This window comes from Lepus europaeus, chromosome 5 (genome assembly GCF_033115175.1).
Source record: "Lepus europaeus isolate LE1 chromosome 5, mLepTim1.pri, whole genome shotgun sequence".
Lineage (NCBI taxonomy): Eukaryota > Metazoa > Chordata > Mammalia > Lagomorpha > Leporidae > Lepus > Lepus europaeus.
This window is the reverse complement of record NC_084831.1, coordinates 45,229,507-45,246,402: the sequence shown is the minus strand read 5'-3', so window position 1 is coordinate 45,246,402 and position 16,896 is coordinate 45,229,507. Positions and strand designations below refer to the sequence as shown.

The following is a 16,896-nucleotide window of genomic DNA, read 5'->3' as shown; positions in this document are numbered from 1 at the left end:
GGGAGTGCAGTGGAGGATGGCCCAAGTCCTTGGGTCCTGCACCCCATGGGAGACCAGGAGAAGCACCTGGCTCCTGCCATCGGATCAGCGCCGTGCGCTGGCCGCAGCGCGCCTACCACGGCGGCCATTGGAGGGTGAACCAACGGCAAAAAGGAAGACCTTTCTCTCTGTCTCTCTCTCACTGTCCACTCTGCCTGTCAAAAAAAAAAAAAAAAGAAAGAAAGAGGCAAGGATCCTGCAGCAGCTGTCCTCTGAAGGGGTTTCTGCAAGCTCCCGGCCGTACTTTGTGTCCCACCTGCCTGCACTCGCTCACTGGGGCTGGGAAAGGCAGCCGTGGGCCGCGGCTTCACCCCGCAGCTGCAGTCTCTGCTCTTCAGTGCCGCCAACGTGGCTTCACATGTGAATGTGATGTGATCTTAGAGCGACTCATGAAGCCGGTATGGCGACCATCGCAGAGCAGCTCCTGCGATCCCGTGTCTCTCCCCAGCCCGGGAGTTCCCACCGAGGCTGTGGCTGGCGTTCTAGGGGATGAGCGCGGACTGAACGGGGTCCAAGTGTTAGCAGCGTTCGCCCGAGGTTCTCGCAGACACCTAACGCAATCAGAGAGAAGGGTTCATTAAGAGGCACTGGGATTGGTAAGAAGCCTTTCTCCCCACGGGCAGGAATCGATGACAACCAACATTTGTACAGCCTCAGGACACTAGTAGGGTGCTATCTTTGCCTTTATAATTATTTTAAAGATGAACTAGAAGCTCAGAGAGGATCCAGGTATTCCACGGATAGGTGGCCGCGCTGGAACTAGAAACCAGATCGCGAGAAACCAGATGCAAAATTTTGAGGGAGGCAAGATTTCAATAGAAACCGCTGAAGACGTATCGGGAGAGGGCCAAAACATGCTTCGAGTTCACTTTTAGGCAGCTGATAAAGTAATCGGGAGAAATGAAGGCGAGTGTTTTTGCCAGAACATTTTAATGGCAGGGTTTAGATCAAGCAGTACGACGACCAGGTGTTATAAAAGACTACGACTCCCAAAATGCCTCATGGCACGACCCAGACGACTTCCCCTCCCAGCATGCCGCTGTTTGGAACTGCGAGTTCCAGAATGCAACGCTCCCTACCCCGGGCCCCAGAGAGCCGTCGAGACTACAATTCCCAGCATGCAGAGCCGCCCCCCAGTTCTGGCGGCCCGCAGGTCCCTGCTTCGCAGGGACTTTTTGGATTCCAGAGGACGTTTCCTGGAGCCGCAGCCCCGTTTGGGTGACGTGAATTCGGGGCCGCTCTGGCCCGTCGAGCCTGTCCAGACAAAGTCCCAAAGGGATGGCTCAGGGCTTGTGCCCGGCTTCGCTCAGGCAGCGCTTGAGGCACCCCCAAGAGGGTCCTTCTGGGGCCTTCCCCCCTTTGAACTGCGGTGGCGGGCGGGCCCTCGGTCTGCCGCACTGCTAGGAGTAGGGGCCGCCATCTCCATGGTCACGGCCATGAGTGGGCCCCTGGCCGGCGGGTCGCGGGACATCCTGTGGCGCGTGAGTACGGCGCTCTGTGGCGCGCGCTGCGCGGATCGGGCGGCGCTGGCGGGCCGCGGTCGCGCGTGCGCTCTGGCGGGAGTGGGCAGTCGGAGAGTGGCGTGGGGCGAGCGCGTGGAGAGGGGACCCCTTGAGGGGCAGATGACGGGGCTGGGTGGGGGGACGGCGCGAGTGGAAGCCGCTACGGCTGGGATGGGCGACCTGCATGGAAATGCAGGCGAGGAGTGGAGAGGAGTTTGGATGCGTCGGTAGCGGGTCCAGCAGGTGCAGAATAACTAACTTGTTGATTCTGTGGGGGTGAGAAGGGAGGGAGGGGGAATGCGGCCTTCAGAGGCTGGGGTTGGGGGCCCAGGTAAGCAAGGCAGGTCGAGTTGGGGGTGTGCCTTGGGACTGAGCTCGGAGCTGCTGCCTCGTTGAAGTTGTTGAATCGAGGGTGCTGCATCCGATCCGCGGGGGGGCAGAGAGAAGCGGGAGCGAGACCCCCTTTAGGAGTGGTGCTTCTACCCAGTGCACCGCCGTCCGCTCTGTCCTCCTAGCTGAAAGCTCTTCTGTCCTATTATAATCACCCAGGTCCTCGATCACAAAGCCCTGTAGCTTGTCCCCCTGCACTGCGGTTGCAACCCGTTACTTCTCCCTTTCCCGTCGCCCCTGCCTTTGTGTGGACACTGTCCGTAGCCTTTGGCTTGGGCGGTGCTCATGGGTGCCTCCTGACTGCTCTGTCACTTGCCTGCTGCTGGCCGGCCCTGCACCAATAAACACAAACCCCTCCCCCTCCCCATATCCCTCCTGTATTCACTGACAGTCTTGTGCCTCCTATGTTGTAGGCACTGGGGGCTCAGACGTGAATACATTGTTAAAATGCACTAGTTGCTCAGTGCAAGAGAGTGTCTCAAATAATTGTAGTAAATTGTAGATGTAAAATGCATATGGTTCCCATACAGTGTATACAGCCTTTGGATTTTTATTTTTTATTTTTTTTTTAAGATTTATTTGAAAGTCAGAGTTACACAGAGACAGGAAAGGCAGAGAGAGAGAGAGAGAGAGAGAGGTCTTCCATCCCCTGGTTCACTCCCCAATTGGCCGCAACTGCCGGAGCTGCACCAATCCGGAGCCAGGAGCCAGGAGCTTCTTCTGGGTCTCCTACACGGATGCAGGGGCCCAAGCACTTGGGCCATCCTCTACTGCTTTCCCAGGCCACAGCAGAGAGCTGGATCAGAAGTGGAGCAGCTGAAACTTGAACCGGCGCCCATATGAGATGCTGGCACTGCAGGTGGTGGCTTTACCTGCCACAGCGCCAGCCCCACAGCCTTTAGATATTAACGTAGCTATAAATTAGACTTAGTTGCTCTCAACTAAGAAAGACAGTTTCACCCCAGCCCCAAAGTGTGCTGTGACTGACTCCCAGCCTAGTGCAAGCCTCAGTAACCAAGGGTTACAGTAATCAAGGGGTTTGGGTATAAATACTGGTGATCAACATTAGCATCCCATATGAAAAGGTCAGGTTTGCATAACAAATAATTTAACTGGCTTCTTGACTGAGGGGCTGCTGTGTAATTGCAGATTTTGGGCTGGAGGATCATTTCAAGCATTGTTTGGTCAGTGCTGCTTCTACCCATCTGCACCACGGTGTTTATCATCTTCAGCAGCATTGATTTATTCCATCCTGTGCAATGGCTGTCTGGTAAGTGATCGCCCGTTTGGTGAAACCAGTCCTAAGACCTCCTTCTCAACCTAAGAACCAATTATGTTTCCAATAATGTAGTGCTAATGATTGCCCATATTGATACATCAGAATATCCGCATTGAGATAATGTTAACCCATTTTAGCATAACATAAACCATCTTTTTATTGTGTAAGGTTAGTAAACCTGTCAGACTGAGTTCCCAGCTCCCAGCTAAAGCCTCTGCCCAGTCTTGACCATGGCAGGCACTGGGGGAATAAGCCAGCAGATAAGAGCTCTCTGTATATCTATCTCCGCCTCTCTAATTAATTAATTAAAGATGAAGAAATTAAGGAAGATAAGTGCTATATTCTTGAGATTTAAAATTGCTAAAAAAATCCTTGGAGACAAAAATTTCTTTTTCTTTTCTTTTTTTTTCTTTTTTTTTTTTTGACAGACAGAGTGGACAGTGAGAGAGAGAGACAGAGAGAAAGTTCTTCCTTTTGCTGTTGGTTCACCCTCCAATGGCCGCCGCGGTTGGCGCACCACGCTGATCCGATGGCAGGAGTCAGGGGCTTCTCCTGGTCTCCCATGGGGTGCAGGACCCAAGCACTTGGGCCATCCTCCACTGCACTCCCTGGCCACAGCAGAGAGCTGCCCTGGAAGAGGGGCAACCGGGACAGAATCCGGTGCCCCGACCGGGACTAGAACCCGGTGTGCTGGCGCCGCAAGGTGGAGGATTAGCCTAGTGAGCCGCGGCGCTGGCCTGGAGACAAAAATTTCTAAACTCATTAAAATATAACTTGTTTTATGCTAATTAATAATAGTTACCAATCATTGCCTGTCTATGCTGGGCACCATGCTAAATACATATATGTGTGTGTACACACACACACAACCTTTTGTGCTCCCTGTGACTCTATTTATTTTTCACTTTATTTGAAATGTAGAGAGAATTAGGTTATTTTTGAAGAGTTACCATCATTCATTCTTTGTTTTTTTAAGTCTTATTTTTACTTATTTGCAAGGCAGAGTGACGGAGAGGGGGAGAAAGAGAGAGAGAGATCTTTTATCCACTGGTTCACTCCCCAAGTGGTGGCAGTGGCCAGGGTTGGGACAGGTTGATGCCAGGAGCCAGCAGCATTCCATCCATACCTCCCACATGGGTGGCAGAGGCCCAAATACTTGGGGCCAAACTCCACTGCCTTCCCAGGCACATTAGAGAGCTGGATCAGAGTACATTATCTAGGACTGTCATATGGAATGCTGCTGTGCTTTTATTTATTTATTTTTTAAAAATTTATTTTTTATTTATTTGAAAGGCAGAGAAAGAGAGGGCTTCCATATGCTGGTTCACTCCCCAGATGGCCACAATGGCTTGGGCTGTACTAGGCTGAAGCCAGGGGCCCAGCACTTGTTCTGGGTCTCCCATGTGGGTGCAGGGACCCAAGCTCTTGGGCCATCTTCTGCTGTTTTCCCAGGTGCATTATCAGGGAGCTGGATGGGAGGTAGAGCAGCCAGGTCTCAAACTGGTGCCCATAAGTATGCTGGCATTGCAGGTGGTGGCTTAACCCACTACACCTCAACACTAGCCCCAGTCCTGGTTCTTTTAAAAATAATTGGTCTTGTTACTAAGTCTTAGTCTACTCAGCAAGTGTATGTCCCATTTTATTTTTCTTGTTTAGGTTTTTAGGCATAATATATACATAGGTTGAACTTAGAAATGGAGTGTCATTTGTCGGACTACTCCAGAATGTAGTAGCACATTCACAGAGACGTGGTTCGTTCAGATGATTTATGGATTCTGCTGTTTCCAAAGATGTTACTTTGACTTTAGCTGTAGGAGCTAATTGGGTTTATTAAGAGATCTGAAAAATATTATTTGCATTTTAGGGAGAAACTTTGTTGGTTTACTGTTAAACATTGTGTCTCTTTTTTGCATGATGAAGTGTTTGCACATGGTAGTATTTTATCTGATGTTAATGTCTGTAGCATTTAAAAGAAATTCTACTGTAATTTTAAAGTACACAAAGCTAAGTTCAAATAATAATTTGTGATTCTTGAGTTTTTCCAATGAACCTGTCTGCAGGGTACAAACGTAAACAGAATCTTCAAGAAAAGATAATTAAAAAAAATTTTTTTTTTAAATTTTTTTGACAGAGTTAGAGAGAGAGACAGAGAGAAAGGTCTTCCTTCCGTTGGTTCACCCCCCAAATGGCCGGTACTGTGCCAATCCGAAGCCAATCCTCCTGGTCTCCCATGCGGGTGCAGGGCCCAAGCACTTGGGCCATCCTCCACTGCACTCCCTGGGCCACAGCAGAGAGCTGGACTGGTAGAGGAGCAACCGGGACAGAATCTGGCGCCCCAACCAGGACTAGAACCCAGGGTGCCGGCGCCTTAGGCAGAGGATTAGCCTAGTGAGCCACGGCACCAGCCCAAGAAAAGATAATTTTTAATGTTAAAGTTATCCTTGTTGTTCAAGAACCCTTATATTGCAATCTGTTGAACAGGACATTAAGACTGAATAAACGTCACTAACCCATCTCTCCTGTGTTTTAGATTCCTTCAGTGATCTCTACAGTTCCTATATAATCTTTTACCTCCTGTTGCTGTCAGTGGTAATAATAATAATAAGTGTTTTCAATGTGGAGTTCTATGCAGGTGAGTTTCCAATGTTAACCATGTTAAGAATATGAATGTATTTTACTAAGGGCAGACTTCATGCATTTTATATGTGGACGAGTGCAACAGGCTGTGTTTTGTGTCAAAATTTAAAAGTGCACAAAATCATATCCTTTGAATGATATGCCTTAAAATTCATTTGGGTGCTAGTTTCTCTTGTTAAATTTAGAACTTTCAGGAAAAATGTTATATAGGGCTACCTAGAATAGTCAAAATCAGACAGAAAGTCGGAGGGTGGTCCCAGGCACTGGGCGTTGTTTATGGGCAGTGTGTCACTGGGGAGATAGAAGAGTTGGAGATGAGTGGTGGGGATGGTGGACAGCACTGGAGTGTACTCAGGGCCACCCAACTGTGCACTTAAAACTGGTTCAGATGAGAAATCTCATTAATGTGTCCATTACCACAGGAAAACAAATGCAAACCTTTAAATCATGGCTGGTGTCTTTTTTAAGATTTTATTTATTTATTTGAGAGGTAGAGTTACAGACAGAGAGAGAGAGACAAGAGAAAGGTCTTCTATTGTTGGTTCACTCCTCAAATGGTAGCAATGGCTGGAGCTGGGCTGATCCGAAGCCAGGCGCTACCTCTGCGTCTCCCATGTGGGTGCAGAGGCCCAACACCTGGGCTATCCTCTACTTCTTTCCCAGGCTGTAGCAGAGAGCTGATTGGAGGAGGAGCAGCCAGGAGTAGAACAGGCACCCATATGGGATGCAGGCGCCGCAGGTGGAGGATTAACCTACTGCGCCACAGCACGGCTAGTGTTAGCACTGTGATTTAGCCAGTGTATTATAAAAAGAATTCTTTTACAGGGTAGCAGATCAAGACCAGGTGATTTAATTTCAATATAAAAGCCTGTCATTCTATGACTGTCACAAAATCTTTAGAGCACTACGCTTTGCCTCAGGAGAATAACCTGTTAGATTGTGGCGCTTGTTATACTCAGTTTCTCTTCTACTCTTCCTGCCTTTTCAGATTCCCGAGTCTGTCCTTGAGGCAGAGTAACAAGGCTTTCTGCACTTGTTCTATGGCCATAACTTCATTCTTCCTTTTAGCTCTTCAGTACTCCCTTGTGAAATCAGGTATAGCATTTCAGACCCTAGCTGGAGATGTTACAGTGCATTGCATTTTCCTTTGCTTTCCTGCTCCCTCACTAGAGGTTGTTGGGTCTCTTTCTCCAACTATTTTTAGAGATTTATTTCTTTATTTGAAAAAGTTGGAGAGGGTGGGGAGAGAGAGAGACAGAGACAGACATATAGAGATCTTCATCTGCCTGTTCATTTCCCAGGTGGCCACAATGGCCGGGGTTGGGACATGCCAAAGTCAGGTGCTTCATCTGGGTCTCGCACATGAGTGGTCCAGGCCCAAACACTTGGTCCACCTGCTGCTGCTTTTCCCAGATCTTTAGAAGGAGCTGGATTGGAAGTGGAGCAGCGGTGCCCACAAGGGACGCCGGTGTTGCGAGTGGCAGCTTTACCAGCTGTGCCGCAGCACTGGCCCCTCTTTCTCCATCTTAGAGCATGTGCTCTTTCCCCCTGTGCATGTACCTGCATCCTCTGAAGATTCCCACAGGTCGTGAGTCACTGGCTCATTCCTCCAGTAACATTCCGTATGCATTTTCTGTGTGCTGGACATTGTGTGTGGGGAAGAGAACAATGATATGGTCCCAGCTTTCTCCGGGGCATCACAGCTACTGGGGAGACAGACAGTAGACATTAGCATGTTTGATTGCAGTACATTGAGTGGGAGTGGACAGGAGTACCACTTAGCCAGCTGGGAGCTTTTCGAGAGAGGATGATTAAACCAGGCTTTGAGGGGGGCAGTTGTATTAAAGAAGGAAAATGTTCTTGAGAGAGAAGGAATAGCATACAGAGAGGGTTCGTGACAAGAGGGGTTTAGTATATTCAGAGTCCTGTAAGTCAAGTGCACAGTCCGTGTGCCTGGTGGGCACGTGTGGTGGAGAGCGAGAGGTGACAGCAGCCGCTTCCCCACACACCCTGTGCTCCAGCTCTTCTCTGTGTGGATGAAAGAACAGCTGCACAGTAGGGAAGGGACACCCTGGCCAGGTGACGTCCCTCACCTCTCATCCATCCACACCTGCCTTGGGCTGTCAGAGAAGTGTTAGTGATCACCGTGGCCAGCGTGGCTAGTGTGCACCTGTTTGTAGTTTGTCACAGGCGCATTGCATGCTGACTGTTTCAGGTGCTGACAGTCAGCCTCCCAGAGGGCAGCAGCCAGCTCTTTCTTCCCCTTTCTTTTAAAGATGTATTTATCTATTTGAAAGACAGAGAGACAAACGGCAAGTGACAGATCTTCTGTCTGCTAGTCCACTCCTAAATGACTGCAAGGGCCACGTCTGGGCCCATCAAACCAGGAGCCAGAAACTCCATTCAGGTCTCCCACATGGGTGCAGGGGCCCAAGCACTTCCCGGGCGCACTAGTAGGGAGCTGGATCAGAAGCAGAGGAGCTGGGACTAGAACCAGCTCTCTGATACGGGGTGGCGGCATTGCAAGAAGCAGCTTTACCTGCCATCTTTCTTTAGTTACTATCTGTTCTGTTGTGGTGCTTCAGAGAGTGCCAGGCTGTGTGCCAGGGAATTTTAATGAAAAAGAAATGAAAAATGTTCGTTGTACTGTCTTTGGGTTTCATCCCTAGATGTTTTGGGTATGTCTCTTATTGATCTTCTCTAACTTTGGTAACTTAGTATTTTTCTGCAGCGTATTTCTTTCTTTCTTTCTTTTTTTTTTTTTTTGGCAGGCAGAGTTAGAGAGAGAGACAGAGAGGAAGGTCTTCCTTCCATTGGTTCACCCCCAAATGGTTGCCACGGCTGGCACACTGTGCCGATCCGAAGCCAGGAGCCAGGTGCTCCCTCCTGGTCTCCCATGTGGGTGCAGAGGCCCAAGCACTTGGGCCATCCTCCACTGCCTTCCCGTGCCACAGCAGAGAGCTGGACTGGAAGAGGAGCAACCGGGACAGAACCCAGCGCCCCGACTGGGACTGGAACCTGGGGTACCGGCGCCACAGGCGGAGGATTAGCCTAGTGAGCCACGGCGCCGGCCTCTGCAGTGTATTTCACAGTGTGTATTCCTTCCTCCCCTGTGTGTGTGGGAGGAGAGGTGTGGTCGGACCCTTTGACGCACAGTCCTGTGTTTTCCTTACAGTCGTGCCTTCTGTTCCCTGCTCCAGACTGGCCCTGATAGGAAAGGTCATTCACCCTCAGCAGCTCCTGCACTCCTTTGTCCATGCGGCCATGGGAATGGTGATGGCGTGGTGTGCTGCTGTGATCACCAAGGGCCAGTACAGTTTCCTCGTGGTTCCCTGCACCAGTACCGGGAGGTAAGAGTAGATGCGTTTGCTGAGGAGCCTTGTTAGCTTCTAAACCCCAGGTGACCCACGTGGGTTAGTAGTTTCTGGACATCCTTTGGTTTCCAGACTTCTAAAGAAGGGGCTTGTTTATCTATTTCAGATGTTTTTGGTGTTTTCTGTTTGTCAAACTCAGCAAGTTTAAAAAACTGTTGTGTGTGCCAGGTGCTGTGCGAGGTATATTTGGTTTGTGAGAGTGAATCAAACCTAGACTATAATAATCAAACCTAGAGTCTCTTGGAGAGAACAGTAGGGAAATCAAGACCTGGATGTGCATGGATGCAGTAGGAAGAAGAAAGTGAGAGGTGCAGATATGCTCTGGGAATTGAGAAAGCAGGGAGGGCCCACACGTGTCCTTGGATGAGGTGGCATTCAGGTTGGAGTGTGAAGGAAGGGTGGTATGGAAAGAGGGAAGAAATAATTTTAAATAACTATAATGCTTTTAGTAGAGTGCTTTTACAGCATTAACGTTTAAACAGTTCTTTAGCACAGGGCATTGATACAAATTTCAAGTTGATATTTTGACTTTGAAAACCAAAAAAGAGGGCCAGCATTGTGGTGTAGTGGGTAAAGCTACTGTCTGCTGTGCTGGCATCCCAAATGAATGCCAGTTCCAGTCCTGGCTGCTCCACTTCTGACCCAGCTCCCTGCTAATATGCCTGGGAAAGCAGTGGAAGATGGGCCCCTGCCACCCTTGTGGGAAACCTGGAAGAAGCTCCTGGCTTTAGCTGGGTACAGCACTGACCATTGCAGCCACCTAGGGAGTGAACCAGCAGATGGAAGGTCTCTCTTTCTATCTGTCCCTCTCTCTGTAAAAATCTGCTTTTCAAAATAAATAAATAAAAATCTAAATAAAAATAAAAAGTAAAAACTGGAGTGGTCTTCAGATCCCTACTGTCCCCTGTATTTTAGTTTTCTTTTGACCCTAGCTATTATTTTTTTGAAAGACTTATTTTGCTTGAAAGAGTTACACAGAGAGAGAAGGAGAGGCAGAGAGAGAGAGAGGTCTTCCATTGGGTTCACTCTCCAATTGGCTGCAATGGACAGAACTGCACCGATCCGGAGCCAGGAGCTTCTTCCGTGTCTCCCACGCGGCTGTAGGGACCCAAGGGCTTGGGCCATCTTCTACTGCTTTCCCAGGCCATAGCAGAGAGCTGGATAGGAAGTAAAGCAGCCAGGTCTTGAACTGGCGCCCATATAGGATGCAGGACTGTAAGTGGTGGCTTTAGCTGTTACGCCACAGTGCCAGCACCCGTAGCTATTGTTCTACAAGGAGTCTGCAAAAGGCTCATAGGAAAATGGATATTATGCAAAACTTATGCCTAGGCATCAATTTTTTTTTTAAACTGCCCATGTGGGATGCTGGCATTGCAGGCAGTGGCTTACCCATTATGCCACAACTCCATCTCTCAATTTTTTTTAAAGATTTATTTAATTTATTTGAAAGGCAGAATTATAGAAAAAGAGAAAGAGGAAGAGAGAGAGAGACCTTCCATCGCTGGTTCACTCCCCAAATGGCTGCAACAGCTGGGGTTGGGCCAGGCCGATACCAGGAGCCTAGAACTCCATTTGAGTCACCCACATGGATGGCAGAGACCCAAGCACTTATGTCATCTTCTGCTTTCTCAGGCACGTTAGGAGGGAGCTGGATTGGAAGTGGAGCAGCTGGAACTGGAACCATGTGGGATGCTGGAGTCACAGTCATAGCCTCACCGCTGCTCCACAGTGCCAGCCCCTGAATTTCAATTTTCTTACACCAAAATAAAGTTAGCTTTTTATTCCATTTTTTCTATGAACTTTCTGAAATATGCTCATAAGACAATTTTTCCCCCTAATAAATATGTTTGCTTTAGTGAAAATTGTACTGTTGATAAACATTAAATAATAAATGCCATCTCTTAGTAGGGAAGTGTCAACTGTTCATCTTGATGAATCTTAAATTCTTTGCACTTCTCTTTTTTTTTTTTTATTTTTAAAGATGTATTTATTTATTTGAGAGGCAGAGAGAGAGAGGTCTTCCATCCGCTGGTTCACTCCCCAGATGGCCGCAATGGCTGGAGCTGCGCCAATCCAAAGCCAGAAGCCAGGAGCTTCTTCTGGATATCCCATGTGGGTGCAGGGGCCCAAGCATGTGAGCCATCCTCTACTGCTTTTCCAGGCCATAGGAGAGAGCTGGATCAGAAGTGTAGCAGCTGGGACTTGAACTGGCGCCCATATGGGATGCCGGCACTGCAGGTGGCGGCCTTACCTGCTACACCACAGTGCCAGCCTCTGCACCTCTCTTCAATGGAGCGGCAGTGAAGGTCTAGGGAGCAGAAGGCAGCAATAAGCTATAAGCTTTTAAAGGGATTAGTAGCCATTTGAAAAACAATTTTTAAATTTATTTGTGGGCACCTGCACCCATGTGGGAAGATCCAGAGGAAGCTCCTGGCTCCTGGCTTTGGATCAGCTCTGCTCTAGCCATTGCAACCAACTGGGGAGTGAACCAGCGGGTGGAAGACCTCCCTGCCTCTCCTTTCTCTGTGTAACTCTGACTTTCAAATAAATGAATAAATCTTTAAAAAATTGTTTGTATTCGTTTTATTTGAAAGGCAGCAAGAGAGAGAGAGATCTTCCAGCCATTGGTTCACTCCCCAGATACCTGTGACAGGGCTGGACCAGGCCAAAGCCAGGAATCTGGAACTCAGTCTGGTTCTACCATGAGGGTGGCAAGACCCTAAATACTTGAGCCATCATCTGCTACCTCCCAGGGCACACATTAACAGGAAGCTAGATTAGAAGCAGGGTAGCCAGAACTTGAACCAGTCACTCTGATACGGGATATAGGTATTCCAAGTGGTGTGTTCGCCATTGTCCTAATGCCAATTATTAATATATTTACTGATGTTTCAGTCAGAGGTTTTGGCAAAACTAATCTCTTTCATCATTTTGTAACTCATAATCTAGAAAACAGTCAGTCTGGAGTCTGACTTCTCATGGTGGTAGGACATCTGACCGTCCTACAACCTGTACTTACTCATGAGAAATTGACTCCTGCTGAATTATGATGTGTTGGTACTCTACACCCCCTGACAACTGAGAGTTTATAGTCTTAGGAAACTGTCAAGGGAGTTTTAGAGTTGATGTTCACCAAATAGACAAGTTCTTACGCTAACAACTGAAAGGCAAAACTGATAGGGAAGTGGCTTACGGCAGCACCCACTGGGGGGTCCTCTTGGATTTAACTAAATATTCAGGACTTAAAACCCTAGATTGTCAGCTGAGAAGCATCCTGAGCTCCTCATGAGCAGGAGCCCCTGAAGCAGTTTTTACAAGGTCCCAGAGCCATCAGAGTTGTCTTGCTGGAGATACAAAGCAGCTCCAAGGACAGGAGGTCTGCATGAGATGGGTGTGGGCCTCCCTGTTTAAAGGCTTCGTGCCCTACAGGATCCAGGATCTCTTATGGCAACTTTATGGGCGTAGCATCCAGTGTTCCCAGAAGGGAATGCTGTTATAAGAGCTGAGACAGGGAGAGGCCCAAAGTTAGGGGATCTCTACCAGGTGTAAATATATATACTTTTGCTCAGTCCAATACAGTTTTCCAACTCTCAAGCAATGTTGCTTATTATGGTAGACATTCTTACCCATATTGAGTTTCCAGGGGAACAGAGCTAGAGTCAGATTCTTTAATTTATTTATTTGAAAGAGTTACAGTGAGAGAGGGAAAGACACAGAGTGAAAGAGATCTTCCATCTGGGTTCACTCCTGTAGTTTCCAGGACTGAGCTGGGAGCCAGGAGCCAGGAGCTTTTTCAGGTCTCCCACGTGAGTGGCAGGGACCAAAGCACTTGAGCAGTCTTCTGCTTTTCCCAGGCACATTAACAGGGAACTGGATCAGTAGTGGAGCAGCTGGGACTTGAACTGGCACCCATAAGGGATGCTCATGTTGTACATGGTGACTTGATCCACTACACCAGAACACTGGCCCCTAGAGTCAGATTCTTAAGCTTGTTCAAAATGGGTTTTTAATAAATTCTGCTCATACTTGCCTAAAATTAACCTTTTTTTTTTTTTAGAATTTGGGCCATTCCTAAGTGATCAACTTGGAGCTTTGCCTTCAGTAACTGTTGAAACCAAAACAGTGATATATGTCCCTGACTGTTGAATCAATAACTTGACTTTTGCTTGCAGCTTAGATCGTCCTGCTACACAGACGTGCTTAAATGAGTATCATCTTTTCTTCCTGTTGGCTGGAGCATTTATGGGCTACAGCTACAGCCTTCTGTACTTTGTTAACAACATGAACTACCTCCCGTTCCCTATCATACAGGTAAGATACCGTTTGAGCATTACCTTATGCCAAAATTTGACAGGGTAAAACTGGCCTTGGTGTATGGGTATATAAGTGGCCTCATCTGAGTCATTTGAGATTTGATCAGCAAAACCTAAGACTGAACAACTCAGTGCCATTTAGAGAGAAAAGATTTGTTTTCAAGGGGTTTTAGCATATTTTTAAAAAATTATTTATTTCTATTCATTTAAAAAGTAGAGAGAGACAGAGATATCCATGTGTTGATTTACTCCCCAGATGCATGCAATAGCTAGTCTCCCATGTGGGTGGCAAGGGCTCAAGTCCATGAGCCGTCACTTGCTCCCTCCCAGGATACACGTTAGCTGGAAGCTGGAATTGGAATTGAAATTGGAGCCAGGACTTGAACCCAGGCACTCTGATGTGGGATGCAGACATCCCAAGAGTGTCTTAACTGTTGCACCGATTTCCTGTCTCCTTAGCGTATTTTTGAGTGCTGTCACTGACCTTCCTTCTGCTGGTTTCAGAATGCTGCTTTGCTCTGCTCTGTCCTTTCCTGCTAGGTGGCGCATTGGCTGTGACCAGCAGGTCTGGGGGAGGATGATAATGGCGCTCATGCAAAGTGTCTGCGCAGCTGCCGCCTTTTTGAATTTAACCTCCTGAGCATGCAGATGTGCAAGTAATTTTAGAATGTGTCAGTTACTGTCTCAAGGCAAGTGTGTGTAAATGCGTGCAGTAGTTTCAGCTGGCTTGAGGGGTACAGTATAAACTTTCAGTTGGGTTTTAAAAAATCTTACCTATGGGAGTTGACCCTGGAGCTCAGAGCCATCTCCTCTGGCAAGAGAAATATGGGTTGAGACGTCTCACTGTCAGAGCAGGGCTCTCCTCAGCCTGCTTCCACAATTACCAGTTGGACTATAACTCACTTCACTCCTGCAGCAGGCAGTGCCCTGGGAATGGGAGCAAAAATCTTAGAACCAGCCTGTAACAGTAGGACCCAGTCTGGTGGGAGGAGGGGGCATTTAAGCAAATGATGTGTTGTAATGAAAGCATCCTACATGAGACTGGGGGGGACTAGGGTGTCCCATCTTCATTACAGTTTGTATACGCCTGTTGCATCCATGAGGACAATCTGATGCAAATACACATGCCACAAGGAGCCGGTGCTCATCGCCTGGGGCCTGGCCCTTACCTCCCCACAGTCTGTGAGTGTATGAAAATGTCCCATTTAGAAATTCTTTTCTTGTGAGGATGAGTTAAAAGCAGGATGGCAACTTTGCTACCTCAAAATTTCACAAGGAGACAAACTCCAGAATCTTTTGCAGAGATGTCTGTGAGAAGTTGTCTTTGATCTAAACATCATTAAGAGATAAAGCAACAAAGAGCAGAAAAATGAGATATCTGAGAATACTTTGCTGGACTTTTGTGACCTCCGTTACATGTGACCATGTATTTAATATCATGGATGTGCAGTGGACACACAGGAGCAGTCCAGTAGTTGACACTGATAATGTGTTGTTTCTACCATGTACCGTCAAACTGATAAAAATTTTAAGTGATGGTTGTCCCTTTTATTTTAAGATTTTTAAATTTGTTTAAAAGGCAACATGACAAAGAGGAAGATACAGAGAGAAAACAAGAGAAAGAGAGTGGATCTTTCATTTTTTTTTTTAAAGATTTATTTATTTATTTGAAAGTCAGAATTACACACAGAGAGAAGAGTAGCAGAGAGGTCGGTCGGTCTTCCATCCGATGGTTCACTCCCCAATTGGCTGCAACGGCCAGGGCTGTGCCGATCCAGAGCCAGGAGCTTCTTCCCGGTCTCACATGTGGGTGCAGGGGCCCAAGGACTTGGGTCATCTGAGAGAGGATCTTTCATCCACTCGTTCACTCTCCAATGGCCACAACAGTCAGGGCTGTGCCAGGCTTACGCCAGCACCCTAGAGCTCCATCTGGGTTCCCCATATGGTGACAGAAGCCCAGGTACTTGTGCTATCATCTTCTGCCTTCCCAGGCACATTGGCACGGAGCTATATTGGAAACAGGGCAGCTGGGATTTGAACCAGCATTTCACTAGGGGATGCCTGCTTTGCAAGTGATGGCATAACCCACTGTGTCACAGTGCTCCCCCCAGCACTAAAATTTTTATAATTTCTTGTAAATTTTTAGATGTAGTCTTTTATCTCTGAAGTATTTTCTGTAACAGTGATAGGTGATATTCAGCTTTGACTTTATTTTCAGCTTTTGCAAAATACTGATTTTTTTTTTTTTTCTTGAGAAACAGACATACAGACTGAGAACCACATTCCTTCTATCTTCTGCTTTACTTCTCAAATGCTGGCAGTGGCTGGGCTGGGGACCAGAAACTCAGTTCAGGTCTCATGTGGGTGGCAAGAACCCAATTATCTGAGCCACCATTTCTGCCTCCCAGGGTCTGCATTAGCAGGAAGCAAGAGATGAAGCCGTCAGTTGAACCCAGGCATTGTGATGTGGAATGAGGGTGTCTTTACCAGTGTGCTAAACTGGTTGGCTAAATGCCTGCCCCATAATATAGATTTTTAAATTTGAGCAGAATATATATTTGGGGTGCATCTTGTGGCCATGAGTGTGTGGTGGTATTGGTGTACATCGTAGAGGGCTGCTCTCCAGCCTGGGGATGATTGGAGCGGGGGCTGGGCCAGGTCAAAGCCAGGAGTTGGGAACTCCATCTGGGTCTCCCATGTGGGCAGGAACTCGGGCACCTGGGCCATCTTCCTCTTCTTTCCCAGGTGCATCAGCAGGGAACTCAAATGGAAGTGGAGGAGCCAGGACTCAGACAGGGACTCTAATATGGATGTAGATGTCCTAAGGGGCTACCTAACCCTTCAGTACCACAAAGCCTGCCTCCGACTTTTTTTTGGTAAGAGCCAGACTGATCAGGGGACATTTGGGCTTTAAAGGCATCTGTTTTTTTTGTTTTGTTTTGTTTTGTTTTTTTTAACAAGCAGTGACAACTGTTTGTGTTACCACTCCAATTTTTGGTGCTCCCTGTCAGCTTCCAAGTGTGTGTTGTAACGTTTTTATTTAAAAATATCCCAGTGCTATAGATATTGAAAGTCACACTTGACTACTTCCTGTCCCATTTCAGTCTTTGTGCCAGAGATAACCAACCATTGTTATCTCTGAACAACCATGTATGTTCTTCCAGCTCCTTTTTTATACGTTTACATAGATAGGTATACCTGTAACACTTTTTGGGAGGAAAGGTGGCAAATGTAGCTTCATATTGCATGTATTATTCAGTGAATACTTTTTTCATATAACCTTTGAAAAAATTGATCTTTAAAAAAATTTTTTTTAAAAGTTTATTTATTTGAAAGGCAGAATTAGGGAGAGACCTGCTGCT

The 16,896-nt window shown here is 47.4% G+C and overlaps 1 protein-coding gene across 1 annotated transcript in view; it reads left to right on the top strand.

Annotated features, from left to right (window-relative positions):
- The first annotated feature begins 1,191 nt into the window (after positions 1 to 1,191).
- Positions 1,192 to 16,896, top strand: part of NDC1 (NDC1 transmembrane nucleoporin) — a 63,040-nt gene continuing 47,335 nt past the window's right edge. Inside the window, exons 1-5 of the mRNA XM_062191371.1 lie at positions 1,192 to 1,520; positions 3,081 to 3,201; positions 5,741 to 5,842; positions 9,023 to 9,197; positions 13,394 to 13,532. Coding sequence (XP_062047355.1) covers positions 1,464 to 1,520; positions 3,081 to 3,201; positions 5,741 to 5,842; positions 9,023 to 9,197; positions 13,394 to 13,532 — 594 coding nt within the window. The 5' untranslated portion in view covers positions 1,192 to 1,463. The remainder of the gene's footprint in view (positions 1,521 to 3,080; positions 3,202 to 5,740; positions 5,843 to 9,022; positions 9,198 to 13,393; positions 13,533 to 16,896) is intronic.